The 26647-nt window shown below is 45.1% G+C and overlaps 1 protein-coding gene across 1 annotated transcript; it reads right to left on the bottom strand.

Moving 5' to 3' along the window:
- Nucleotides 1-1633: 1633 nt before the first annotated feature.
- On the bottom strand, nt 1634-18000 carry Dclk3 (doublecortin like kinase 3). The gene is made up of 4 exons (XM_042666506.1): nt 16136-18000; nt 4606-4738; nt 2521-2688; nt 1634-2187 (listed from the first exon to the last, which is right to left on the bottom strand). Exons 1-4 carry the CDS (start codon nt 17855-17857, stop codon nt 1994-1996), a joined length of 2217 nt encoding a protein of 738 aa, XP_042522440.1. The 5' UTR covers nt 17858-18000; the 3' UTR covers nt 1634-1993.
- Between the last annotated feature and the right edge of the window lie 8647 nt (nt 18001-26647).

The following is a 26647-nucleotide window of genomic DNA, read 5'->3' as shown; positions in this document are numbered from 1 at the left end:
ATCTGCCTGTCTACTTAGGGGTGTAGGGTGTTTGTAGGGGAGTTCAGTTAGAGAGAGGGGAGTTCAGTCGGAGAGAAACAGAAAAGCCACATTTTGAAAGGTCGAATTAGGGATCTTTACTTGAGAGCCTGTGGACTCCTGTCTCAAAGGCCTGCAGCCCAGCACAGAGCTTGAACCAAGCTAATAAAGACAAAAACCACATGCTGGGGTGTGGGCGTCAACCCCAACGGAAGTGTTGTACAGTAGCAGTAGCATCGTGCAGTAGCCCAAGCAGCTTATACCCTTCTAGTCGAGAAGGAAGATGTATGTGGTACAGCACAGTGTCCCATCCACCACCAAGTTTCTCCAAGCTTCCAGGTTCTGATAACCCCCATCTCTTCCCTTTGTTCTCCACCTTAAATTACTGCAGTCTCCTGTGTGCTTTCTTGGTCCTCCGATATCTGTTTGAGCAATGACTCTAGCATTCTTCCTGTTTTGCTATTCTACTGTCCAGATGGCTACAAAATGGGATGAGGAAGAAGGAAGAATGAGGAGAAGCCTGCATGCATACATAACCTGGGATGGCCAACTGGGGTAATCTCAGTATACTGGCCTCCCAGGACCCCACGTGTCTGTGCCCTTGTGTGTGTGCTCTGCAGGTGGGAATGTGGTTGCAGATCTCAGAGCTCCTTCAAGTCTCTGGGCAATCTGCATGCTGCATTTCTGACACATTCATGAGTTAAATGGCTCCCTGGTGACTGAAAATGTTAACACAATCAAAGACTGAGTGCTTGACTTCACATAGAAGTGACTCTGCCTCTGGAAGAGCTGGATCTTACAGGGTTTGCAAAACCAATTCCATGTCTTCCTTGCAACATTCAACCATACTATATCTTTTTGGTCAGCCTCCAAAGCGAGAGACTTAGGTTGACTTACCCTAAATATAAACAAACAGCTCTTGTGTTGAGCCCATTTATAGGCAGTTATCCTGGCTTCAGGAGACAAATCTGAATCTGAATTCTAATTTCCTGGTCCTTATCACTAGCATTAACAAGAAAGGAGAAGGCTGGGCACCAGTGGCTCACATCTATAATCCTAGCTACTCAAGACAGGAAGAGGGAAATAGAAGTAGAAGTGGAGGAGGAGGAGGAGGAGGAGGAGGAGGAGGAGGAGGTGGAGGAGGAGGAGGAGGAGGTGGAGGAGGAGGAGGAGGAGGAAAAGAAGGAAGAAGAGGAGGAGGAAGAGGAGGAGGAGGAGGAGGAGGAGGAAGAAGAGGAGGAGGAAGAAGAAGAGGAGGAAGAAGAAGAGGAAGAAGAAGAAGAAGAAGAAGGAGAAGGAGAAGGAGAAGGAGAAGAAGAAGGAGAAGGAGAAGGAGAAGGAGAAGAAGAAGAAGTTGGCCACCACTGGCTCACAACTATAATCCTAGTTACTCAAGCGGCTGAGATCTGAGGATAGAGGCTTAAGGTTAGCTCAAGGAGAAAAGTCTGAGAGACTCTTATTGCCAATTAACCAGCAAAAGCTGGAACTGGAGGCATGGCTCAAAAGGTTGACAACCAGCTGTAAGTGAAAAAGCTAAGCAAGACCTTGAGGCCCCAAGTTCAAGCCCCAGTACCAGGAGGGATGGAGGGGTAACAAGAATACAGACCCACTTTTGTTACTCAGAGTATGCTTTATTAACACAGAAAGACCATGATTTGCCTTATTAATTTTATGGGGCTGTTCAGACACCAGAAGCACTGCGTGTAGCACACCATGAACTTGATTCCAAGGAGGGAGCAAAAACATTGTCATTACCAAAACTTACCCCCACCAAAAAAAAAAGTAGAAGAAAAGTATTAAAGGTGTAAGATATACACATCTAAAAGAATATTGCAACATTTAACATCAAGACTTGCTTTATCTTTAAAATATTAGTGAGTGTCTCTCCTCCTGGTTTTCCATCTCTCATTGTTTTGCTCTCCGCCTTCCACCCCATCCTCGAGAACGGAGGCTGAGCGGATGCTCCAGGCGGTGACTAGAGTGCCAGCTCTGCACCCTTCTTGTGCAGGCTTCGAGAGGGGCCCTCGCTGCTGGTGGACACCTCCTTCTGTAGGGTCAGCGTGCCGGTCTTTCCAACTGTTTCAATCCAGGGATGCTGAAGGACTTGGTGAGCTGTGGAGCGCTTTTGGGGGTCTACCACTAGCAGCCGGCTCACCAGATCTTTCGCAGCTGTGAGGGTGAGAGGGGGGTGGGGAAATGGGGGTAAGTACCCCTGGTTCTGAATTTCCCTCCCCAAACATGAAGTCAAATGTTCACAGCCACGTGGGCACCCGCGACAGCGAACAGGTCTCATCAGATTCTAGAGATGGAGTCCCAATCTGCTACTAAGCACTTAAAAGTCTGGCTGCTAATACCAAGGCACTTGAGGGTTTTTTTTTTTAATTATTATTATTTCATTTATTCTCAGGTCATTTACTTTTAAATTTAGCCATTGCTGGATGGACAGCTCCTGGGTTCACCCATTCAGACCCCACCCCTGCCTAGGGAAGTCCCAAATCTTACAATCAGAGATGTTGTCCCAGTAAGGCGCGAGGAACTCAAAGTGGCCCAGCTGGATGATACTGAAGAGCTCGTCCTGGTCCCTCTCCGGACTTCGGAAGGGGGGGAAGCCACACAGGAGGATGTAGAGGATCACACCTGCAGCCCACATGTCCACCTGCAGGCCATAACCTGTACCAACAAAGGCAGAGACAGGCGAACCTGACATCAAGCAGGGTCCAAAGTGAAAAGAACTTAAGCAGTGAAGAACTTAGGTCAAAACAGCTGTAAGTCACAGAGGGCCTCAGTTCTCAGTAAACAAGAGGCACTTCCAAATACGGTGGACTTTTCTCTCAGCCACCCCTGCCCTTGAGCCAATGCCTAGCCCAAAGTGCCTGCACCACACAAAGTCAACCATAAGGAATTATCTCTTTCTGATGAATCTTCTTGTATAGTGAATTTGTGGTCCACGGATCACTGCCACCTTGCAATCCCTTATTCTTAATTCATGAGAAAATAAGCAGAGCCATTGAAAGCAAGTGTTTGAAACGTATGGCAATTTGGTATGGCTAGGACATGCTACTGCGTGAACGAAAGACACACACCTCTTTGAACTGAGCAGAAATCAGCTCAGGCATAGTCAAGCATGTGTGGCAAGGAGCATGGGATGAGCTGCTTTTCAGACATGCGTGCAAGACATGGAAGAGTTCACACCGTCCGTATTGGAAAATGTAAGGCCTGGCTCTTGAGATAGACAGTATGACAAGCCTGGTCCAAGGTGGCAGATCTGTCCCCTGTCTAGTCATTCATTGTCTACTTTCTTTTAAAGAAAACAGTTGGCCTTTGGATGACTATTCAAAAGCGAATAATACTTGCTATCTGTACATATGCACTCTTTCCAACACACAGACGGATATTTTTGAAAACAGAATTAGGATCATGTATCTATTTTACCCCTTATTTTATTTTATTCACTTCATATTGTATTGTGGTATTTCCTTCATAAGAACTGCAAATGGGGTGACACTGTCCAAAAAGAAATGTAGTCATTACCTGACTTAGGTTAACTGTAACCCCTCCATACATCACCTTTATAACAATAAAAACAAATGACTAAGTAAGTAAATAAGAAAACTTTGTATATGAAGGAAACAAAAATAATCTTTGCAAATATGATGTCTAACTGTGGTCAGCATGCCCTTTTCATAATAAATCCCCCATGTTGTGTTTTTTTCCCCTAATTTTCTTACAACCATAAGGAATTTTCTGATGAATAGCCTTATATATTAAACATTTGTGCACATGTCCTGAATCTTGAACTCAGGACCTGGGAGCTGTCCCTTAGCTTTTTCACTCAAGGCCGGTGCTCTATAACTTAAGCCACAGCTCTACTTCTGGCTTTTTAGAAGTTTATTGGAGATGAGAGTCTCGTGGACTTTTTCTTCCAGGGTTGACTTCAAACCATGATCCTCAGAACTCAATTTCCAGAGTAACTATGGTTACAGGCAGGAGCCATCAGCACCCGGCTATGATTATTATTTTAAATTTCTAGAAATGAACATGACAAAGCAATGTACAGTGGAGGTTCTTAATACATAGCACGCAATCATCTTCCCAAAGGTTGTTTCAGGAATATATACATTTTCAAACACTTTCTGACAGAGAAAGAGAAACTGACAGTCTCTCCATGAAAGTTAAGTCTTCATTACAAAGCTTCAGGGCAAATACTGTTTAACTGAAAATAAAGAATGGCATCCATTTTCTCCCAAAGAAGTAATTTGAGCCAGAGGCACAAATGATCTTGCTTGATCTATGTTCTCCTCCCAACTCCCCTCCATCTTTCATCTCACTGTCCTGCCTACACACATGCACATGTACATGCACACGCACACACACACACACACACACATACACAGGTCCTCTGTAACAACAGCAGCCTTCAGAGAAAGATTCTCAAGCTATGATCAAGAAATCCTGTCCAAAATAATCCAGTAAAATCCAAATTCAGTCCCTAATTCAAACTTGTTGAGATTTCTGACTGTTCTATATTGGAAACTTACCAAACACAAAAGCTAAGACATCTGCTCATGGGTATCATGAAGCACTTACCTTTCTCAGAAAGAATCTCAGGAGCAACGTAAGTTGGAGTCCCGCACACAGTAAATATGGGTCTCGCCGCGTGCTTTGCAAGGCCAAAATCAGCCAATTTCAGGGTGGTAGATTTGTCTTCATTCCGCTGAACCTGTAAAGGAACCAGAAGCTTCCAAGCCATCAAAATCATAACTAGAAAAAAAGGAGTAGTTAAGACAGACTCAATGCACCAGGGCAACAGAAAAAGGAAATCAAGAAATAGTAAAATGTCCAGACTCAGGCACTAAAAGAGAACCAGAAAGTAAAAATGAAGAGAAGAAAAATCAAAGCAAAAACCTCAGAGCATCAGACTCACCCAAATTATTTTCTCCTTTTTTTTTAAACCTTTTTTTTGCACCATTACTGGGGCTTAAACTCAGGGCTTGTCCTTTAGCTTTTTCCCTCAGACTGGTGTTCTATCACTTCAGCCAGTGACTCCCACCTGCAATCTTATCTGCTCAGGAGGCTGAGATCTGAGAATTGTGATTTGAAGAAACTGGAAGTGGCACTGTGACTCAAGTGGTAGAGCACTAAGTGAGCACAAAGAGGCTCAGGGACTTCACACACTTTGCTGTGTGCTGGGTTTGAACCACAATCTTCAAATCTCCAACCTCTTGAGTAGCTAGGATTACAGGTATGAGCTACCAGCACCTGACACCTCCTCTTAGATGTCAAGTTCTAAGAAGAGGGAGGAGCTGGTGGCTCACACCTGAAATCCTAGCTACTCAAGAGGCTGAGAACTGAAGGACTTTAGTTCGAAGTTAACTTCAGGCATAAAAGTTTGTGAGACTCTATCTTGAATTAATCAGCAAAATGCTAGACTAGAAGCATTTCCAGCTGTGAGCAAAAATAGCTGAGCGTGAGCAGGAAGCCTAGTATAAGCCCTGGATGGCCACGAGAGACAGATAGGGGATCTCTGTGCCTTCCCTCTCCTTTAAATCATCAGAAGCTACAACCTCTTTAAATTATAGAATGACAGAAAATTGGAGAAGATTTCTGGCAAATGGAAGTCTTGAAACTCACCCATTATTCCTGCGTTTTAGGCCTAGATCATATCTCCTTGTTTTTATGTGATGGGGCAGGGGTTTTTGAGAGTTTTGTTGTTGTTTCTGGTTATGGTATTTTAATAACAAGTAGAATCTCTCTTAGCCATACTTGGGGTAACTGAGTTAACTCTAATTATTAAGATTTATTGAACAATATAACCACTGGCATTTCCTCAGCTTAGAACATGTAAAACCAACAGAAAATCTACATTTTTTAGCTTAATTCCCATCCCTGAATTTCAAACAAGGAGGTACTTCTCTCTCTCTCTTTCTGTCTCTCACTACTTTATCCTGTTTTGCTAAAATACATTCTTGCAGGCTGGGAATGTAGCTTAGTGGTAGAGTGCTTATCTAGCATGCATGAAGTCCTAAATTCAATTCCTCAGTACCATATAAATACAAAAAGCCAGAAGTGGTGCTCTGGCTCAAGTGGTAGAGCACTAGCCTTGAACAAAAGCTCAGGGACAGTGTCCAGCCCTGAGTTCAAGCCCCAGAACTGGCAGAAAATAAATAAACATTCTTGCTTTAAAAAAAAAACTCTACCTTGCAAGTCTCCCTCTCTTCTTTTTGTGAGACCCCTTTAAAGTGCTTTTCACTGTGGAGCTCAAGTTTCTGGGATTTGCATGGAAACAAAAGCTGAGGGACCCCCTCATCCTCAATCACCAGTGAGGCCAAGTAAGAAGTCTGCACACGCTCACAGCTTAGCCCAGCACTGACAGACCCAGCCACCCCCCCATCCCTACCCCATGGCAAGTTTTCCCACTTCCAACTCCAGAATCAAAGTTAGATGCATCCTACTGTCCAGTACAACAGTATCATATTGTCAAAAAAAAAAAGTAGCTGCTTACATTTATTACTTAAGATTCAGTTTCTCAGCTGCACTAGGCACATTTCCCAGTCTCTACAGCCCTGTGGCTGGTGGCTGCCATATTGAAATGGTATCATTGTCAATGCATGAAGATCTAGTGGGCAGCACTGAGTTAGAATGAGAATCAATCACATTTTAATCAGAGGCAAGTTTGACTTGGTTTGGATTGACTGATTGATTGATTTTGAAGCAGGCTCTCATTGCATATCCCAGGCTGGCCTCAAACTGTTTTTTTTTATTTGCAAATGCACTTTATTTAAAATATTGACATAGTAGGAGGAAGAAGAATGCACTGATGAAATAGTTCATGCTTGTATTTATGAAAAGCCTATTGTCCTTAAGATTACCTGCAGAAATTTCATTCAGTCCACTGAGATTTATGAATTATATAATTGGATTTCTCTAAATTACTAGAAATATTATAGCACAGAGGAGTTTGAATGGCAGTTCAGCCTACAAAAGCAGTGATCTTAACATCAAGACAATAGAAATCATAGTATTCAAAGTGACTAAGATAAAATACAAATGAAAGGGTTTTTTTTCTCTCAAGTAAATACTGGGATTCCAAGTATGAACTACCAACCCAGCTAACAGCTCCTCCCTGGACCCCAAGAAAACATGACTTCTGAGTCTCACCCCTTCAAACACATCCAAGTGACTACTTATGTAATCTCTAGTAAGTCCTGTCCTCCTTCCCCCAAGGTATTTGGTGGTAAGATGGGAACTTGGGAAATCTTTGGTCTTAACCTAAAAGAAATGACACAAGAGGTAAGCAGAGCCATAGCAAGCATTCACACAACTATGCAAGAAAGGTATAACTGAAAGCATGTTACATTCACCTGGAGGAAAAGAGACAAACATACAACAAAGGGATATCTCACTTCGAGTCCAAGATGTAATGGTTCTGCCATATGCAGAAGCAGGGTCCTTCTGAAAGTAAAGCTAATAATTTGCACAAATCAAAACTCTGGCCTCACCAGGCACTAGTGGCCCACACCTCTAATACTAGCTACTCAGGGGCTGCAATCTTAGGATCCTGGTTTAAAGCCAGCCCAAGCACAAAGATTGTGATCCTCTTACCTCCAAATAAACAGCAAAGAGCTGGGAGTGGAGGTGTGACTCAGGTGGTAGAGCGCCAGCCTTGAGTGAAAAAGCCAAGTGAGAACTAGAGACCCCGAGTTTGAACCCAAGTACACACACACACACACACACACACACACACACACACACACACACACACCCCACCACCACCACCACCACCACCACCACCACCACTGCCTCCTAATCAGTATCTATTCAAATAAAACCAAGACTAACGTGCATGTCCCAAATTCCATCATAAATACTGATTGCACCGGCCAAAGAGAAGCTATGCAGGTATTTGTATCTCTATATACAAAAGCTTACTGACATAAGGCTGGATAATTTTATACAGAGTAACAGACCCATTGATGTCACCATATCTATAAGAGAAAACACCACAGTATCTTCAGGCACACACCTTCATATCACCACTGGAATAGAGACAAAAGTTCCCAGCCTTCCTACCTTTGGGTGACTGGAGGACTAGAGGGTGGGACTCTGTGTTCCCCTGTTCCCCTGAGCCATGGTGTCACCTGGCAATGCAGAGTGGGCAGACATCTCAGTCTCTCCTGACCAGATTATGTTCTCCATGTTAGATTTGCTTCCTGCCAGTGAGCTCCTGTCACTCCAGAGAGCCTGCGTCCTAGTCAGTGAGCTATAGTCACCTGGACAGCATAATCCCTATCTCCACGGCCCAGATAGTCAACATGGAGTCATAGTTTTATAACTCAGCCTGCAGACAGAAATAGTTCCAGCCCCCAAAAGGACAACAGAATAATACAGTCTAGAAAATCTAGAAGATAAAATATGGTATTACCTAGAATTACCAGATGGATCATCTACACTAATCACATTTGCGGGATCATTGCTAGAAGATGTCCCTCAAAAATATTTGTAAGTATTTTTTAACCACGTAATCAGCAGCCACTCTTGTCTGTAATCTGGAAGCTCACGGTTTTAGGCCAGCCTGGGCAAATAGTTCATGAGACCCTCATCTCGACAGAAAAAGCTACGTGTCATCACAGCCACAGCAAGGAAGCATAAATAGGAGGATCAAGGTCCCAGCCAACCAGGGCATAAATTCAAGTCCCTATATGAAAAAATAACAAAAGCAACACTGGTTGGTGGAATGGTTCAAATAATAGAGTACCCGTTAGCAAGCACAGGCCCTGAGCTCGAACCTCAGTACCAACAAAACAAACAAGCAACAACAATAATAACAAAACAATATCATGAGGGGAAAAACAAAAACAACTCGACTAATTGAATACATCGAACAAAAATGTGTATTCCTGTTGCAAAATAAGCAAAACTTTCCTTTCTCATGGAAACCCCCAATTCCAAATTGTAGATTCCCCCTCCCCCAACCCCGCCTCACCCAACAGAAGCAGATAGAATGTCCTGGAAATGTAGGCTTTTATTATTTAATACATATATATATATGATGTAACATGGATATAGTTTCAAAATGCTAAATCACTTTATGGGCATGTCTCAAATATCTCCTATCTTCCTGTTCTGCTTGTGACTCAACTTTTCCCTGCATCTCGGGATTCCCCCTGGACACCCACCATTCACCCCAAGCAGGACCTGGGTGCTTAAGATCTAGCTTTGTCCCTTCTGGAAAGTCTTGCCAGTCCTGCTGTCCCCAGCTTCTGCTTGCAGGAGTCCCTTCCTGCTGTCAGCGCTGCCACTTAGCTCCCCGTGTGAGGGGCAGTGTCACCTTTAGGACACACAGGAGTCTGGGTTGGGGGAGGGTTGTTTTGGTTCCATTTTTGTTTGTAAGCCATCCTATATCTCAGAACACTTCCTATCTTAATCTGGTGTCATCTGGGACGATTCTTCCTCCTAGACTCTGTGTCGCTTCAGAAAACCATCAAATTCAAACCTCCGCCCAAATGGGAAATGTGTCCAAAATATCGCCCCTTCCCAGAGAGAACTCTGGAAATAAAAACCCATCTCCACACATCAGGTGGTGGTTGATCCTGGTTATATAGCCAGGTTCACCTGTGACAGTCATCCTGCCCTGACTCAGAACCACTCTGCCTGCAAACTCTGTTCTCTGGTGACAGTGAATAAGGGTAGGTTCTTTCCAAACATGGACACAAGGACGGTGATCTCCCGGGCTCTTCCTCTGGCTTCTCTGACATAGCATCCAGCATCCCCCCAGGTGATCCTTAGGAGCCCTGTTAACACCTCCTTCTTCCCTCCTCTGAGTATCACTCGGGAGCTCATTAGAGATCTCAGCTGCCTGAGCTCCACTGGAACAAAAGCAGTATTTCTGTAACATTCCAGAGGGGTCCACGTGCTCAGTGACATTCTGGATGCCCCAGGTTGTCCACACAAATGCCCGAACAGAAGGCCACGTGCTCTGTGTGATTTGATCAGGGTTGTAGCCCTTGGAGTTCTCCGCTGAGCAGTGTTGGGTGGCCACCAGGACAGCCAAAGACCCATCAAATGTCCTACTTGAATGTCACCACCTCAGAAAGCTTTCAGGCTTTCTTGGGCTTGATAGCGATGTGGTCCAGAGTCCCTGACACTACCGTCACTGGCGGTTCCAGGTCATGTTCCTCCTGGGGTTACTTTCAAGCCCTCTAACTGAATGGGTGTTGAGGTTGCTGTGTGCAATTGCCTTGAAATGACTTCTCTGTCAGCACCTCTCTCCTTCTTGTCGGCCACACCCAAGCATCCTGCCCTGCACATCTGTGTTACATTTGTAAGCAGCCAGACGCGACCTGGACACTCTCAAAATCTCAATCAGCCTCCAGTCTGTGCTTCAATAGTACATAAATTCAGCCGTGATCTTGTAGCTGCGTGTGGCAGCACACACCTGTAGCCCCAACACTTGAGTGGCTGAAGCAGGATTGAAAGTGTTGTCAGCTGATTTCACAAAGCAAGACAATCTTAAAAATAAAAAAGAGCTTACCTGCAATGTTCTCATATGAACAGAAGATGGCAGCAGAACATAGACCAAATGGCTAAGACTCCTGAAGGGTACAACTTATGCATGTTTGCTAGCTTCTGATACATTCCTTCCACTTCTTTAGACCTTTTCATGCTAAGGTTCATTTCCAACTGGTCATAAGGACCAAATAATTTCCAAATGTCATTGTCTAAACCCAAATTATAGTAAAAAGTGACTGGGGGGGGGGGGGGCGCTGGGAAGGTGGCTCAGTGGTAGAGCACTTGCCTTGCATGCCTGAGGCCCTGGGTTCAATTCCTCAGCACCACATAAGCAAAAAGAAAAAAAGCCAGAAGTGGTGCTGTGGCTCAAGTGGTAGAGCACTAGCCTTGAGCTGAAGAACTGAGGGACAGCACCCAGGCCCAGAGTTCAGGCCCATGACGGGACCCAAAAAAGAAAAAGAAAAACAAAGAAAAGTGACTGGGAACTGAGCGCCTGTATTTCACACTGTAATCCTAGCTACTCAGGAGGCTGAGATTTGAGCACTGTGATTCAAAGCCAATCCAGGCAGAAAAGTCTATGAGATTCTAATTTCCAATTTACCATCAAAAATACCAGAAGTAGAAGACCCAGCATGACCATGTGCTTTTGGGTAACATTAAAGGTTCAGTCCCTTTGACCCCCAGAGTACATTTTAAGAGCACACCCAGCTGCGTTTTGGCAATTGCATGAAATATATACAGGATATCTCCATCCTCAGAGGAAGTCCTTCTGGACATACTGGCACAGACAGTGGCAGAATTTGCTATTTTACACAAGGTAGTTAAGGAAGGGCTGATAAAGAAACATTTGAAAGGAATTAGAGTGAACTAGATTAAGATCTGATGAGCTGCATGCCTGTAATCCTAGCTACTCAGGAGGCTGAGATCTGGGGATGCTGGTTCAAAGCCAGTCTGGGCAGCAAAGTTCCTGTAAGATTCTTATCTGTAATTAACCATTCAAAACCTGGAAGTGGAGCTGTGGCTCAAAGTAATAGAATGCTAACCTTGAGCAAAAGAGCTCAGGGTCAGTACCCAGGCTCTGAGTTCAAGCCCCACAATCAAAAAAAAAAAAATGTGAGGAGCAAAGGCTTAGAGGTCTGTGTGGTACAATGTAGGAACAGTAATCTGGGACAGGAACAGAGTAAGAACATAAGCAGTTCAAGAGAAGCTTTGAGAAGGAGACCAAAAACACAACATGTAGGAGCTTTATTTTTATATATTTACTTTAGAGCTTTTGGAGCTTTTGTTGCTTAAGGCTGACGCTCTACCATTTGGGCCAGAGCTCCACTTCCAGTTTTTTGTTGGTTAACTGGAGATAAGAGTCACACAGAGCTGGGTGCCAGTGGCTCACACCTATAATCCGAGCTACTCAGGAGGCTGAGATCTGAGGATTGCAACTCAAAGCCATCCCTGGCAGGAAAGTACATGAAACTCTTATCTCCAATAAGAGCCAGAAAGTGGCACTGTGGCTCAGGTGGTAGAGTGCCAGTTTTGAGCACAGAGAGGCTCAGAGACAGTGCCTAGGCCCTGAGTTCTAGCTCCAAGACCAGCAAAAAGTAATAATAAAAGAGTTGCACAGAGTTTTTGCTTCAGCTAGCTTTGAACCTTGATCCTCAGATCTTTGCCTCCTCAGGATTACTGAAGTCCAGCCATATGGGTGCTTTTAGGTCATATAAGTGATCCTGGCTTTTATTCTGAACATGGCATGAAGTCTGGCAGCTGTGAGCGTAGAAGTCACTACGCTGCGGTCTCTGTTTAACTCATCTCTGGTTCCACAGTGGCCATCCCACTGGTTATAGAATGGACACTGAGCCATAAGTTTCCTGGGTCAGGTCTGATAACTTCAGATTTCACAGCACACATGACATCATTTGTCATCTGATGGGATGAGAATCTCAAACTTTAGATGCTGAAAACTCACTCTCTAACCCTGCTCTTCTCCCAGAATTCCCAGTCCATAGAAAAGCATAGCCCTCACTTTCCCTACACCTACCTTTCAGCTACTGCACCATTTCTATGGTTTCTTACAGTCTCTCCCTCTCCCCCCACCCCTATCTCTCCCCTTCCCCATCCTAGTGAGCTTTTCTGATTATCATCTCTTCTCTTGCTTCCTCCTCTCCAACCCCAGGGCCCAGCCTATACCACCCAGCATATTCCAGCCCCTCCAGGGAACCACATGCTGGCAGAAGAAGTAATTAACATGGGTATTTCTGCAAGCTGGAAAAAATCTCATAATTAAAACTCCTTTTGCAAGATCTCAGGAGTCCACACAGCCCTGAGGGAAGATGAACACTAGCATCTTACCAAAAGCTGTGATCGGAAGAAACACGTGAACCTGGCAACTGGTAAAGTAGGCCTGAAATTTTATCTCTAGGGCCTAATTATCAGATATAAATATTTCTGTTGATTAAAACAACATGATAAGCGAGCTATATTCATCAAATGTTCTTGCCATGTTCAGAAAGTCTCAAAATGCAACATGTTACAATCAGCCATGTGAGCACAAATTAATTCTAACATAATCACTTCCCTGTGCCTGGCAAAGAAAGGTCATAATAACCTAGCAGCTGCCAGCCCCTGGCAGCTCACACCTATAATCCTAGCTACTCAAGAAGCTGAGATTTGAGGATCGTGGTTCAAAACCAGCCCAGGCAAGAAAGCCCATGAGACTCTTACCTCCAATTAACCACCAAAAAGCCAGAAGTGGAGCTGTGTGGCTCAAGTGGAAGAATGGCAGTTTTGAGCTATAAAGCTAGGCCTATAAAGCCTAGCATTTAGGCTCTCAGTTCAAGCCCTCATGTCAGCACCAAAAATAAATAAATACCCTAGCAGCCAGCCAAGAAAGGAAGGATTCATTCCCTTGCCAGTGTTTAAAACAACTGAAGAACATTTATTGATGAGTAGTCACCAGGACTTCCTTTATTAATATTGTATCTTAGAATACAAAAAAATGCAATGAGATCATGATGTCAGCAAGTTTTAGCAGACATCTTCCAAAGCCCAATTAGCCAGTTGTCAGAACCACTCTCTTTCATCTCTATCTGAAAAACCAGAAAGGGCTGGCATTAAATAACAATTAGACTTCTGACATAACCACATGATGAATCTTACTCACCCAGAGAAAGGCCGTATGTTTTATGAGTGTGACACACCTGGCCACCCCAATAGATGCAAGCTGAGAAATGACCCACAGAACAGCAAACACATTAACCTGTTCCGCCAAGATGGCTCATAGCAGTAGCTTTCTGCAGATCTGAGGAAGTTAACTGTCCCACACACACATTTATTTGGAGGGAAAAAGAAGGGACTCCCTTCAAAGTCAAAAAAGAGGAAAATGTGTAATTATTATTAGGATCCATACTAATAAATAACAACTCGTGTATTTGAGCTGAAAAAAGCTGTAAGTACTCAGTTTTATCACTCTCCTCTCTCTCTCTCTTACACACACACACACACACACACACACACACACACACACTTCACTGCCCCAAAGCAACACATACACACACAGAGATTTCTCTTACACTAAAAGCAAGTGAACATCAGCATTAGCATCCATGAAGGAATGCCAGCCAGCTGTTCAGAGACCATCAGCTAATGATTCTCCATTTGTCATATTCCTTCTCCTCCCTTGGGTAAACATCTCCACCAATTCTCAGCATTCTGACAGGTGTTGAGACTCAATTTAAAAAAAAAAATCACTGACAAGTGAATCCTTTTACCTGACTGAGAGGTTCTCTTGCCCAAGAAATGAGCTGAGCAACAGACTGTTTCCAGGAAGATAGACTCTAAGCTCACTGTGACACAAGAAAACAGTTCTATAGGGCGTAAACTCAGGGGACCTATTCACGCCCCTAATCAGAAGCTCTCCTGCTTCAAGAATTCAGTAAAATACCCCCCAGAGAGTCATTAAAAGAACACCATGCTGTGGCAATTCCGAAGTGTTCATAATCAACAGTGCACAGAGTAGCGTCCATGGGAGACTCTCGGAGCTCACACCCAAAAGCATAGGAAACTAGGAAAATCTGAGTGGAGAAAGCCCAAGGATATCAGCTATTGCAGAAATGAAATTTCACAAAGAGAGAATTGTTTGAGGATCATTTAGACCACACACACACACACACACACACACACACACACACACACAGAGGCAATCAACCAAATGATCTCTGCAATTGTATGAAATTAGACAAAAACAAGGTTGCTTGACTCTGTGGTCACACAGACTTCATTTGGCTAGATAATCAGTCTGACTTGCTCCATGTTTTCCTCTGCCTGTGGGAGCAGTTTTTACACAGGTGACTGCATTGGGCGGAGTTTATAGCCTGGGTCTGTGCTCATGCAAATGCCAGGGAGCAAATGAAATCCCTTAACTCCCTCCTCCTAAAACGTGGATTGTGGAAATCATGGCTTCGCCTGTAGCAGTCTGGCTTTGAATGCTTACTTGGGCTAACCACTCCATTATCAGAATCATTTGAATGTGAGAACAATGGTAGTAGCTATCATCCAGGTAACCTGCTATGGTCTCTTCCTTCACCCAATCATGGTCATGAAATGTCTATTTTAAAAAGTAAAATGTTCTACATTTCAGGGAATTGTCCGAATAGAACAGTCCTTGGTGTCACGGAGCTCTTTCTAGTAAGTGAAAGAAGACGGAAAAGGAAATGTAGAATGTAGAAAGAAAATATTAAAATGGTGGCCGGATGAAGAAGAAACAGGGACAAAGAAGCCAGACGTTGACAGCCTGAGGACTGCAGTGCTGACAAAGAACAACAGGTGGCGCTCTCGTAACAACGCAGATCAGGTTCATGGACTGCAACAAGTGAGAAAACACCACTCTTAGGATTTGGCATTTAAGGAAGACCTGCGGACAGACACCACCAGGTGGTGCTCTCGTATCCAACCAGCTCAGGCTCATGGACTCCTTGCAGCAAGAGAGAGAACGCACTTTTGTGGAAAATGGCATCTAAGGAAGACAGTGTCCAAAGGACCCTGTACGAGTTGGGCTGGAGCTTGGGATGTAGCTCAAGACTAGAGCATTTGCCTAGCATGCACAAGATTCCATCTCCAGCACCACGAAACAGGGCACAAGGTAGATAGAGGTATCTTAGTTACTGGGGAAACTCAAGAAAGCAGGGGTTTGCTATGGGTTCATCACATTAGAAAGCAGGAGCAGTTCTGTGTTGGGGTGCCTTATAATTCAGCTTTTATCTTCATTCTGACATTATTACAAAGGGAGGCTGAGATGTGAGTGTCATGGTTTGAAACTAGCCCAGGCAGGAAATTCCATGTCAGTCTTGTCTCCTAATGAACCAGCAAAAATCTGGAAGTTAAGGTGTGGCTCAAGAGATAGAGCACCAGCCTTGGGCGAAAAAGCTAAGGGACAGAGAGCTCAGGCCTCCTGAGTTCAAGCCCCAGTACTGGCACACCTATCACACACACACACACACACACACACACACACACACACACACACAGGTAATACGCTAGCATGTAAAGCTCACAGTGTATTTATGTTATCTCACGTTTTTTTAAATACCCTCTGGAAGCAGTACAGATCAGGGCTTACCAAGAGATTCTCTGGCTTCAGGTCCCGGTGGACAATGTTCTTGTCGTGCATGTGGACGAGGGCCTTGCACAAGTCCTTGAACATGAGGGCGGCCTCGGGCTCTGGGAACTTCACACTCTCTATGATGGCATCGAAAAGGTCCCCTCCCTGCACGTACTCCATGATCAGGTAGATTTCCGTTTGCGTCTCATACACCTCGTGCAATTTCACTATGTTGGGGTGAGAGAGGCTCTGCATGATTAAGATCTCACTGTCCACTATGTCCTCCTTGCCCTTGAGCTTGGCCTTGTCAATGATCTTCATGGCGTGTGCCTGCCTGGTCTCCCGGTGTCTGCACTCTTTCACAATGGCGAAGTTCCCATCCCCAATGACCCGGCCAGTGTCATAATACTTCTCCACATTGGCTGCAATGATACCCATAGGCCTTAGCTTCCGGCCATTGGGCCGCTCTGGCTTGATGTCTTCTGGTCTTGTCTTGGGCTCCTTCTCTACCTTGGCAGCTGGGTTGTCTCTGAGAACCATCTTTTTCCCTCCTGATATGCCTGGCTTCTTTTCCTTCTCTGCCTCCTTTTCTTCCCCTTGGGTCCTGGACAGCTGCTCAGGCTTAGCCTGCTGCTCTCTTAGGAGCCAGACGTCTTGCTTGTTCCTACAAGAGTGCCCTGTGTCTTTCTTCAGGTCCCTTGCCCCTTCCTCTGTGACTGGTGGAACTTCCACGAGGTCCTTCTTGGCTTTGGCTGCTCCCTGGCTTTCCTGTCCTTCTGGATCTCTGTCCTCTTTCTTGTCCGTGTGCTTGCTGGCTCCCCGAAGCTCTTGGGTGGGATTCTTGGCACTGTTTCCATGACTGTCACCCTTCCGCCCTTCCTCCCCGTCGATGGAGTTTGTCTCCAGGGACCTCCTGCAGCTTCTGGTCCTAACCAGTTTATCCAAGTCATACTTATGGCCCTTTCCCAGGTCCAGCTCGCTGGTGCCCAGCAAGCGCCTCTCCCGCTGCAGGTCCTTCTGCAGCTCCCTCTCTCTCTGGCACTTCTCACACCTGATGATCTCCCCAGAGGTCTTTTCAATCTCCACCCCTAAGTGCTTCTCTCCACTGGCATGCCTCTCCTCCAGAGGGGTTTCCCTAGGTGGCTTGCCTCCAGCTTCCAGGTCCGGCTTCCCCCTCACCCATCGCTTCTGGGCCCTGGCTTTGTCCTCCAGCACTGGCTCCCCAGAAGCCTTCCCTGGGAGCCTGGTGGTCACCTTGCCCCCAGCCGCCTCCCCACCACTCTCAGGCTCCCCGCAGTGATGGCCTCCTCTCAGTAGCTTGCTATGAAGTCTGCTTCTCAGCCTTGGGGAAGGCAGTCGGCTGTGCTGGGTCAACGTCAGGGCCCGGTTTTTGTTAGGATACAGTTCCTCGATGGCCAGCTGAATACTCTTCAACGTCAGTGGCTCTTTGCCCATGGCTATGAAAGCATCTCCTTCCCGGAAAAAATCTGAGACACTCCTGATTTCCCTGCCCTTCAGGTTAAACAGTTTCCTCACGCGATCATGCTTCCATCTTGGGAAACCCAGGGCTTCTGAGATGTCGGCTAAGAGCTGCTCAAACGTCTGCACCGACCGCCGATTGAGGAGCAGAGTGACCTTCCGGAGAGGCTGCGCGCCCAGCTTCACCACCGTCACCACCCGGGGCTTCAGCGGGCTGTGTTCAACGGGACCCAAATGAAGGCCATTCTGAGGGCTGAACATGGGCAGGACGGAGCCACGCGGGCCTACGAACGGTTTCTCTAGATTCCCCCGGCCAGCAGGCAGCCACGTGCCCTGCAGCTTTTGCTCTGTGATTTTTGAGCTTAAGTATTTTAGGGAATGGTCACAGGGGCCTCGGTGTCCTCCTGTAACAAGAAAAAGACAAAAGGATTATTAATTCGTTGGGATGGGGCTTCATCAAACTCTACAAATGTTGAGGATGGGGGTGTAAACTCAGTTCTAGCTGAGCACCCACCAGGAGAAGGCCGACATTTTCTATTCTACTGTTACCATTTGTAAGTCTGGTCTATCCGTGACTATTTGAGATAATGGGGCCTTTATACTTTAGGTCTGATTCTCAGTCTCCTTTATGAGACCAGAAGTGCAGAAAACAGGCAGCAAAGGACACCCTCACACCCCCCCCACCACCCCATCGCCATCCTGGCACATCTGCAAAACCTGCCACATTTTAGGAACCCTCTAGAGTCAGAGCCTGGCTCTTGCCCAAAAGAGCTCAGCTTCAAGGATCTATGAATGAGACACAAGGCCCAAGGTTTGCAGCACAGGACATTCTAGAACTTTAAAGGTCTCATCTTACCAATGGCTTTGCCAAGAACAGTTTATGCAGCTAGACTTGGAGCTCCCTGGAGGAAGACAATGTAGACAGAGGTAACAATTGCAAGGTTGGTGACAGTTCTGAATTGCAATTCTACAGTGGCCATTGACTATTGACATGGACTCAGGCAAATTGCTTGGGGTCTCAGTTGTTCATCTGTATGGCAGTAGGCTGTCAATACTTTCCTCCTAGAGATTTTTCCTTATCTCTAAGTTGTGGTACAGATTTCGATTCAAGGTATCAATTTATGAGAACCATGCACTGTGATCAATGTCACCCCTTCCATCATTCTTCCCCATCTCTCCCAACCCTACCCAGCTCCTCAGGTTATCTAGTTCCATGTACACATATACACATTGAATATTGTAACTGTATGTGTCTACCCTTCATCTCTCCATCTATACCTCTATTTATCCCCCCTCTCTCCTCTTGACCTCCCAGGGTCTTTGTGAAGAGGGAATGAGAAATCAATTACAGTTCACTTCACCAAATGCTTGACACACAGGAGGAACACGAAATTGACAGGTATCAGCAAAGTTATCAATTAAGTCGTGAGAACAGGCTGAGAAATTATTAATGCTTCCTCCTGCCTCCCCGGGACGCTTAACATCTCAAAATCGAGTTTGTGTAACAGGGCTATCCAGTTAGCGATCTATTCTTGTAGAAGTCTGTCATGCACAGCTTCCCTTGACATCAGGAGAAAGGCTGGATCGATCTGGCACCACGGGTACTTTGGAAAGCTCTGGCGCAGAGGCTCTCTTGCATGTCAGGTTGGCACAATAAAGCAAGTTTCAATCTAGGCATGAAATTTCTTCTACAGTTTTTTTTTAAAATTTCTCTTTGTCTTAAAATAAGGAAAGAATCTGTACAGCAAGTAGTTGGTATGTGCATGGTCCTAGGTTCAATCCCTAGCCTCAAAAACAAAAACAAAGGACAGAAAGGAAAGCAACATTACCATTCAGAGAGTAAGTAATGAGAATGTGCATGAATAAAGTGAGACTTTGTATGTTCTGCTCCACCATACCCAGTCAGAACTTAAGCAGTTGAAGTAAGAGTAGTTTAATTTTGCCAGGCACTGGTAGCTCACACCTGTAATTCTAGCTACTCAGGAGGCTGAGATTTGAGGACTAAGGTTTGAAGCTAGCCAGGACAGACAAATTCAAGATACTCTAATTCCCTAGTGAATCCCAGAAGTACAGGTATGGCTCCAGTAGAGAACAAGCTTTGAGAGAAAAAGCTATGTGAAGCCCAGAGTTCCAGCCCCAGTACCAGTACCAGCATGCACACATACACACACACACACACACACACACACACACACACACACACACACACACACAGTGGTGGTTCAATTTCCCTGTGCTTCTATCAAGGGCAGAAAATTAAATATGAAAACCATAAAATGATAACAAGCCATGAGGGTTGGCTGAGAAATGAGAGTTGGCTAAGAATTGTTAACATTATCCACACGGAATCCATATTTCCTACACTGCATGTAGAACTCAGCCACTTATGCTGCCTTAAAAAAGAAGTCAAAAGTAATTATTTGTAGTGTGTTTGAATCAACTGTGACAGAAACTCCAATTGTGACAGGACAGGCAATATGGCCCCGCAGATCCACACAGAATGTTTTCTGTTTTTTAATTATAACATACAATCTGTTCTGAGATGATTCCAGGTGTCAGATCAGATGACAAGGTGGAAGCTGGGACTGCTCTTCCCACATGCCACAGATCTGTGAGCTTACCAATCACACTTACAGTGAGGGATTTATTTCTGGACATCTGTTATCTCTTTTCTTCTCATAATCCCTCCAATCAATCTGCCCCCATTTTTTGTCTAAGATAGCAATAACCGGTTTTTGTCTGAGACAGCTAAGATCTGTCGTAGTAATTCTAGCTTGTCTTTCCTTCACTGGGCAGTGAAAGAAGGATGCTAGGGATGGTGACTTTCAAATGTGGGTGCAAAGGGCTGCTGTTCTCATTTGTTCTCCTTATTAAGCTGCTTCATGTGAAGTTGAACCCTCGATATAGATTTATCAAACCAAGCAAACAAGGTCTTGATTGTTTTCTCTGAAAGACACAGTGCAGGGGTAGAGAAAGGGATGTCTGCTGATATCTCAGATTGGGACACTCCCAAGCAGAAGTGGAGGAAGGATAGAGAGACCCCAGGGCTCTCAGGCACTGGCTGAGGTTGGAGGAGGACAGGCCCACCTGGAAAACACAGAGGCACCAAGAGTCAGAACAAACGCAGGGAATAAAAGAATGAGCAACTAAGACTTTTCCAAGGACAGGAGTTGAGTTGGTCTTCAGCACTGAACAGAAGAGGTGGGATCTTAGCAGAGGGAACAGGAAAACTTGGCCAGGGCTGGACAGGTAGTCCAAATAGCTGTTCGAGAGGCAAAACTTGGATGGGTGCTGGTGGCTCATACCTATAATCCTATCAACTCAAGAAGCTGAGATCTGAGGATTGCAGTTCAAAGCCAGCCTGGGCAGGAAAGTCCATGAGACTCTAATCTCCAATTAACAACAAAAAAAACAGACTGCAGTAGAGCTGTGGCTCAATTGGTAGAGCACTAGCCTCAAGCATGAAAGCTCAGACCCTGAGTTCAAGACCAAGCAAACAAACAAAGCGGGTAAAACTCAAGGTAGAGCAGAAAACACTGGTAATACGGAAAGATGACCAGATGGTCACTAAATGAAAATGCTGAAGCACCAAATCACTAGATGGCATAAATGTTCATTAGAAAATAATATTCTAGTGGGGGGGGGGGGGGGCGGGTGGAGGGCAGGGAATCATAGCTATGAAGCAGCCCTGAGAAGCTAAATCCCAAGACCAGCCTTCAAAATCCACAGTCTATAGAAAAGAAGCATTCTCTATTCCAGGGGGAAAAGGGGAAAGGAATGGCCTGTGGAGGAGCTGCAAGGACAAGCACACCGTTGTTAAATCTATTAGGGATGGTCCTGTATTTGGCATGGGAGGGTGAGGGGAGGCCTGACATCTTGGATGGGACATCACGCCAAGTTCGTGGAACAGGACAGGTGAGTCTCACATGCTGATGTGAGCAACAGTGTGGTAACAGGATGACAAAGATGAAAGTCTTGATAGGAGCTGTACCTCTAGGATCTCAAACACTGGGATTGTGGAGGCTGGATGCGGGAATGGGTGATCTGACCCATGGCACTCACACGTGGAGTGGAAAGAAGAGAGATGCGCTCTTGGGACGGTTACACTTTGTCTATTTTAGAAGCCTCTGCCTCACAGCTTCCCCTGATCACTAGTTTTAGGAGAACAAGCTGGGAACCACCCATCTGGGAACTAAGAAAGGGCTTCATCATAGCGGTCCTTGTTCAGAGCACAGTGTTACATAGCACCAAGAGTGTTCACTCCACTGCCCAGGCATCCACAGAACTCGTTCCTAAAGCTCCAGGGGCGGAGGCAAGAGTGAGAACTCAGCCCCCAGCTCCTCAGCCTACCCGGGGCCTACAGGAAGTGGGTAGCACCTCCGGTTCTGTCTGCACGAAGCTCCTGGAGAGCACCAGGAAAAGACAACATTAGCATGGACCAGTCTTTATCCTCCCTTCCATATACTTGCCTTCCTCCTTTGAAGTTCTTAAGCTGGAGTAAACACCTCTTCTTTACAAGTTAGAGAAAAGTACTAAGGACACTCTGGACACCTGAATACCAAGGAGAAGGAGAGCACAGCACATTCCTCGCACACCGCTCAGGCCCTGGGTTTGGTCTCCAAGGACATTCTCACCCCCCCAAGACAACTGTACCTAAAGCATTCTAACTAACTGGTTAGTTGCTTCATAGGTATAAGTATTCTAAACCTCTTAACGAAACTGTAAGCACTCCAAAGACAAGAGGTCATGGCTCAATGCTTCACTCTAGATTTGGGGAGCAAGTTTTTTCCAGTTCTAACATCAAACACAAACATCTAGCTCTTGATACAAATAAATAGGTGTTTGGAATGTCTGTCAACATATAATGACTTTTGAATGGACCAAATAACTGAGTGAAAAGGAAATTTGATCAGAGACACTCCCTTTCGTTCTGCCAAGAAAACATGTATAAAGACTGTCTAGTGAACCGTGCACCGGTAGCTCACACTTGTAATCCTAGCTACTCAGGAGGCTGAGATCTGAGGATCCTGGTTCAAAGTCAGCCCAGGAAGGAATACCTATGAGACTCTTATCTCCAATAAACCACCAGAAAACTGGAAGTGGCACTGTGGCTCAAGTGGTAGAGTGCTCGCCTTGAGCTGAAGGGCTAAGGGACAGTGCCCAAGCCCAGAGTTTAAGCTCCACAACTGACCAAAAAAACAAACAAACAAACAAAAAACAATGTCTAAGTAGCTCATGCCTGTAATCCTAGCTACTCAGGGGCTGAGACCTGAGGATTGAGGTTCAAAGCCAGCCCAGATAGGAATATCCATGAGACTCTTCAATTAACCACAAAAAGCCAGAAGTGGAGCTATGGCTCAAATGGTAGAATGTTACCCTTGAACAAAAAAAGCTCAAGGACAGTGCCCAGGACTTGAGTTCAAGCCCCGGAACCAGCAGGAAAAAAAGCCAGAAGTGGAACTGTGGCTCAATTGGTAAAGCACTAGTCTTGTACTAAAAACTTAGGGACAGCACCCAGGCCCCAAGTTCAAGCCTCAGGACCAGCACACACACACACACACACACACACACACACACACACACACACACACACACACACACACACACACCAATGACTAGGACAGGTAGGGAGTTACCAAGCTTTGTTTTAGAGTTGTACAGGAACACTGAATGTGGAATCAGAAGATCTCACTTAAATTCTGGGCCTACTGGGCGCTTACTAGCTATGAGCACCTAGGAACATTATCCAATACCTCCAAACCTCAGTTTCCCCACCAGCAAAACAGCATTAATATTTTACACATACTCTGGGTTCTCAACCCCCTGGTTCAGCTAGATGGTCACTCCAACTGTGATTTTCCTTGTAACCTTTTCCCCAAATCTATGTCCATCTTCAGGCTACAGAGGATATAGGATGCTAATTTGAGTCAGCAGGGTAAATATGTCATTCATACAGTGATTTGAAATGGAAAACCAGTAGAGATAGGACAAAAAAAGACACACTATGGCAAACTGAACAGCAAACAGATAAACCAGCTTTCTGCTCAGTGATCCCAAGATGTTCTGACTCCAGTAAGAGCCAATAAATTCAGTCACTGAACCAGCATGGTGTGTCCTTACTGCCTGGGATAGGCTTGGTTAAAAAAAAAAAAAAAAAAAACATTGCACCAGCACTCAGATGAATTCACATAACCTAATCTCACAAAGAACCACCACACAATTTATCTGGATAGAATGTCAGCCAGAGACTAGAAGTCAATAAATCCACTGTCCTATCCAATCATTTATTATGGCTTTTTTTTTCTGGTCCTAGGGCTTAAACTCTGGGCCTGTCCCTGAGCTTAAGCACTCTACCACTTAAACCACAGCTCAACTTTCAGCTTTTTATGGTTAATTGGAGATAAGAGTCTCACAAATATTTTATGCCTGGTCTGACTTGATCCTCAGATCTCAGCCTCCTGAGTACCTAGGATGGCAGGTGTGAGCCACAGGTACCCAGTTTATGGTTTTCTTTTGCTTATATGATTGCCTGCTAATCATCCAGTTTAGGGTCAAGAAAAAAAGAATAAAAGATTCATGTTTTCTATTGTTTATTTTAATTGCCAACAGAGTTTACACTTTCCTATTTCATTTTTTTAAATCAATCACAAGCATTGAATCTAAAACACAAAGAAAACCTGTATTTGTGGTCAATATGAAGTTCTAAGTTGTTCCAATTCTCCAACATCTACAAGAACACATTAGAAAAAACAGGAGATTCTTGCTCGTTAACATTTTACAAACTCAGAGCTAAGTGCTACTGACTCACTCAAATAATCCTAGCTACTTAGGAAGCTGAGACTTGACAAGATCAAGGTTCAAAGCCAGCCCAGGTAGAAAAGCCCATAAGACTTTTATCCCCAATTAACCCTCAAAAAGGCCAGAAATAAAGCTATGGCTCAAGCAGTAGAGCCCCAGGCTTGAACAAAAAAGGGTCAGCACTCACAACCTGAGTTCAAACCCCAGAATAAAATAAAATACAAATTCGGTACACTGAAAGAAATGGAAATTGGTATTTTTTAAATAGCTAGTGCTAGCCAATAAAAAAAAATTATCACTGGAAAAGAAAATGTATTATTCCTAGCAGGGAAGTGCCCCTGATAAAAAAAGTGCTTCTCCTTTTTTCAGCTTTTTATTTCTTGGTGGTTTCACTAGATTAATCCCTTTGCAGTTTCCATATTCAGTGCTGAGAGATGGAAGGAGATAGAAGCAGACTGGCAGAAACAATTTTCACTGAGTAATCATTGGTTCTGGGTGTCTTCCAGGGGCTGTTTGGGAACAAACTCACTTTGCTTATATGCAGATAAGACACATTTGTGAACTTACATTTGATTATGCAAACATCCCAAGGAGAGTTTTCTAAATGAATTGAAAAATTGGAATATGAGTTCATGCTAAGCTGCAAAAGCACTAGTGTGTGGTGAGATGCAAGCCTGGCTTGGTCCGGAGGGATGCAAGTTGGAGGAATTAATAAGGGCAAGGTAATAAAAATGAAACCACTGTGAAGCTTGTTGGTGGCTATCATCACGGATGGCACTCAAGGCTCTAATTAATGTCATCACCCTCGATCTCCTTTATTACCAACATGACATCAGCTGAGATACCAGAAACCGTAATTAAAGAGAATGTGCTCCTCTCTCAGAAATAACTCTATTTTAAGGTTTATCTGCTGATTGGTCCCGCATACCTCTCAGCCTATGGGCACAGGCTGATCCAGATCTGGTCTGAGTGACGGGTATTTAATAGTCCCTATCCTATCCCATGGAACAGATGCTCAATACTTTTTCCTAAGCTACTCACTGGTTTAAGATGAGACTGACCACTCCAGCTGCTTTAGAGTCTGTTGTTTACAGAGCATAAAATAAGTGGACATTCCTCTCCTCATTTTGAAAGCTCATCTTTGGTCTCCTTAAAATGCTTGCCTGCCTGCCCTCCCCTGGGTTTTTCCTACTCTACCTTGGCTGTTCACCCGTGTTCTATACACTTCATCTAATCACAATCTCCATGCCATCCCGATAGCGATCTCTTTCCAAACATCCTAGAACCTCATGCAGCACCTTAAAACACCCCAGAACCAAGGTACTGACAACTAAACTTGTTGCTGACGTTCCCATTTCGTTTGCTGCATTCTGTAGACCCAACAGAACCCACACTAGGATTCAAACCAGGATCCCAGGGTCAGTGCTGGCACAAGGATGGGTGTCTTCCTCCAGGATCTAGCTACTCCAGTCACCAGGCAGGCAAACCAGAAGTCAGAAGGGGGAAAGGGAAGGAAGGTATTTGTGGGACAGACCCCTGAGCCCCTGAGAGGAGGAAACAGGCACAGGAGCAGTGACTGAAAAGCAAGCAGAACACCTGCACTTCCAGCCCAGGGCCAGAAGAGCTAAGTCAGGCATCCCTGGAGTGCAGGGAGATGGTAGATGTAAAAGAACTATGTTTCAAAGGCCTGAGGGGCTCTAGGCCCCATACAACCAGGTACAACAGGTAAGAGGATGGGCCACCTTGCCTTTCTCAGCAAAGGCTAGTGCTCTGGGCTGCCTCCACAGAACACAGCTACTAGGGGAAGAACAGGAGGCAGTGGTATACCTGAGCACAGATGATATCCTGTTCTGGGGACAGAGGATGCTGGTGGAGGGCCTGTGAGAGCAGCTAGGCCCTGTAGGACTCAGCAAGCTGGTCATTAATATTAACTTGGCCTCATCTCCCCGGGCCGGGGAGTCTGGACACACAGGTTGCCTGGGACAGCGACTTTCTACTCCAAACGCATCTTCTCCACCTGGCCCTTCTCTACCTGCCAGTTACCCATCACCTGCAGCCTCGGGCTCCTCTTTTCTCCCATAGATTCTGAAGGGGATGAATCCCACTCTCCTTCTCTGACAAAGGCCTCTTCATGTCAGTCGGCCCTGTCCCCCACATTGTTGTTCTCTGAAGACACCAGATGCTGGCCTGCTCTGAATGGAGCTCTCCCCAGGGACACCTGGTTTTTCTGCCCCACTCCTGGGTTTAATGTTT

Source organism: Dipodomys spectabilis, unplaced genomic scaffold (genome assembly GCF_019054845.1).
Source record: "Dipodomys spectabilis isolate Male_0828 unplaced genomic scaffold, ASM1905484v1 ptg000365l, whole genome shotgun sequence".
Taxonomy (NCBI): domain Eukaryota; kingdom Metazoa; phylum Chordata; class Mammalia; order Rodentia; family Heteromyidae; genus Dipodomys; species Dipodomys spectabilis.
Note: the sequence above shows the minus strand (reverse complement) of the source record. Positions and strands in the feature narration are given on the sequence as shown.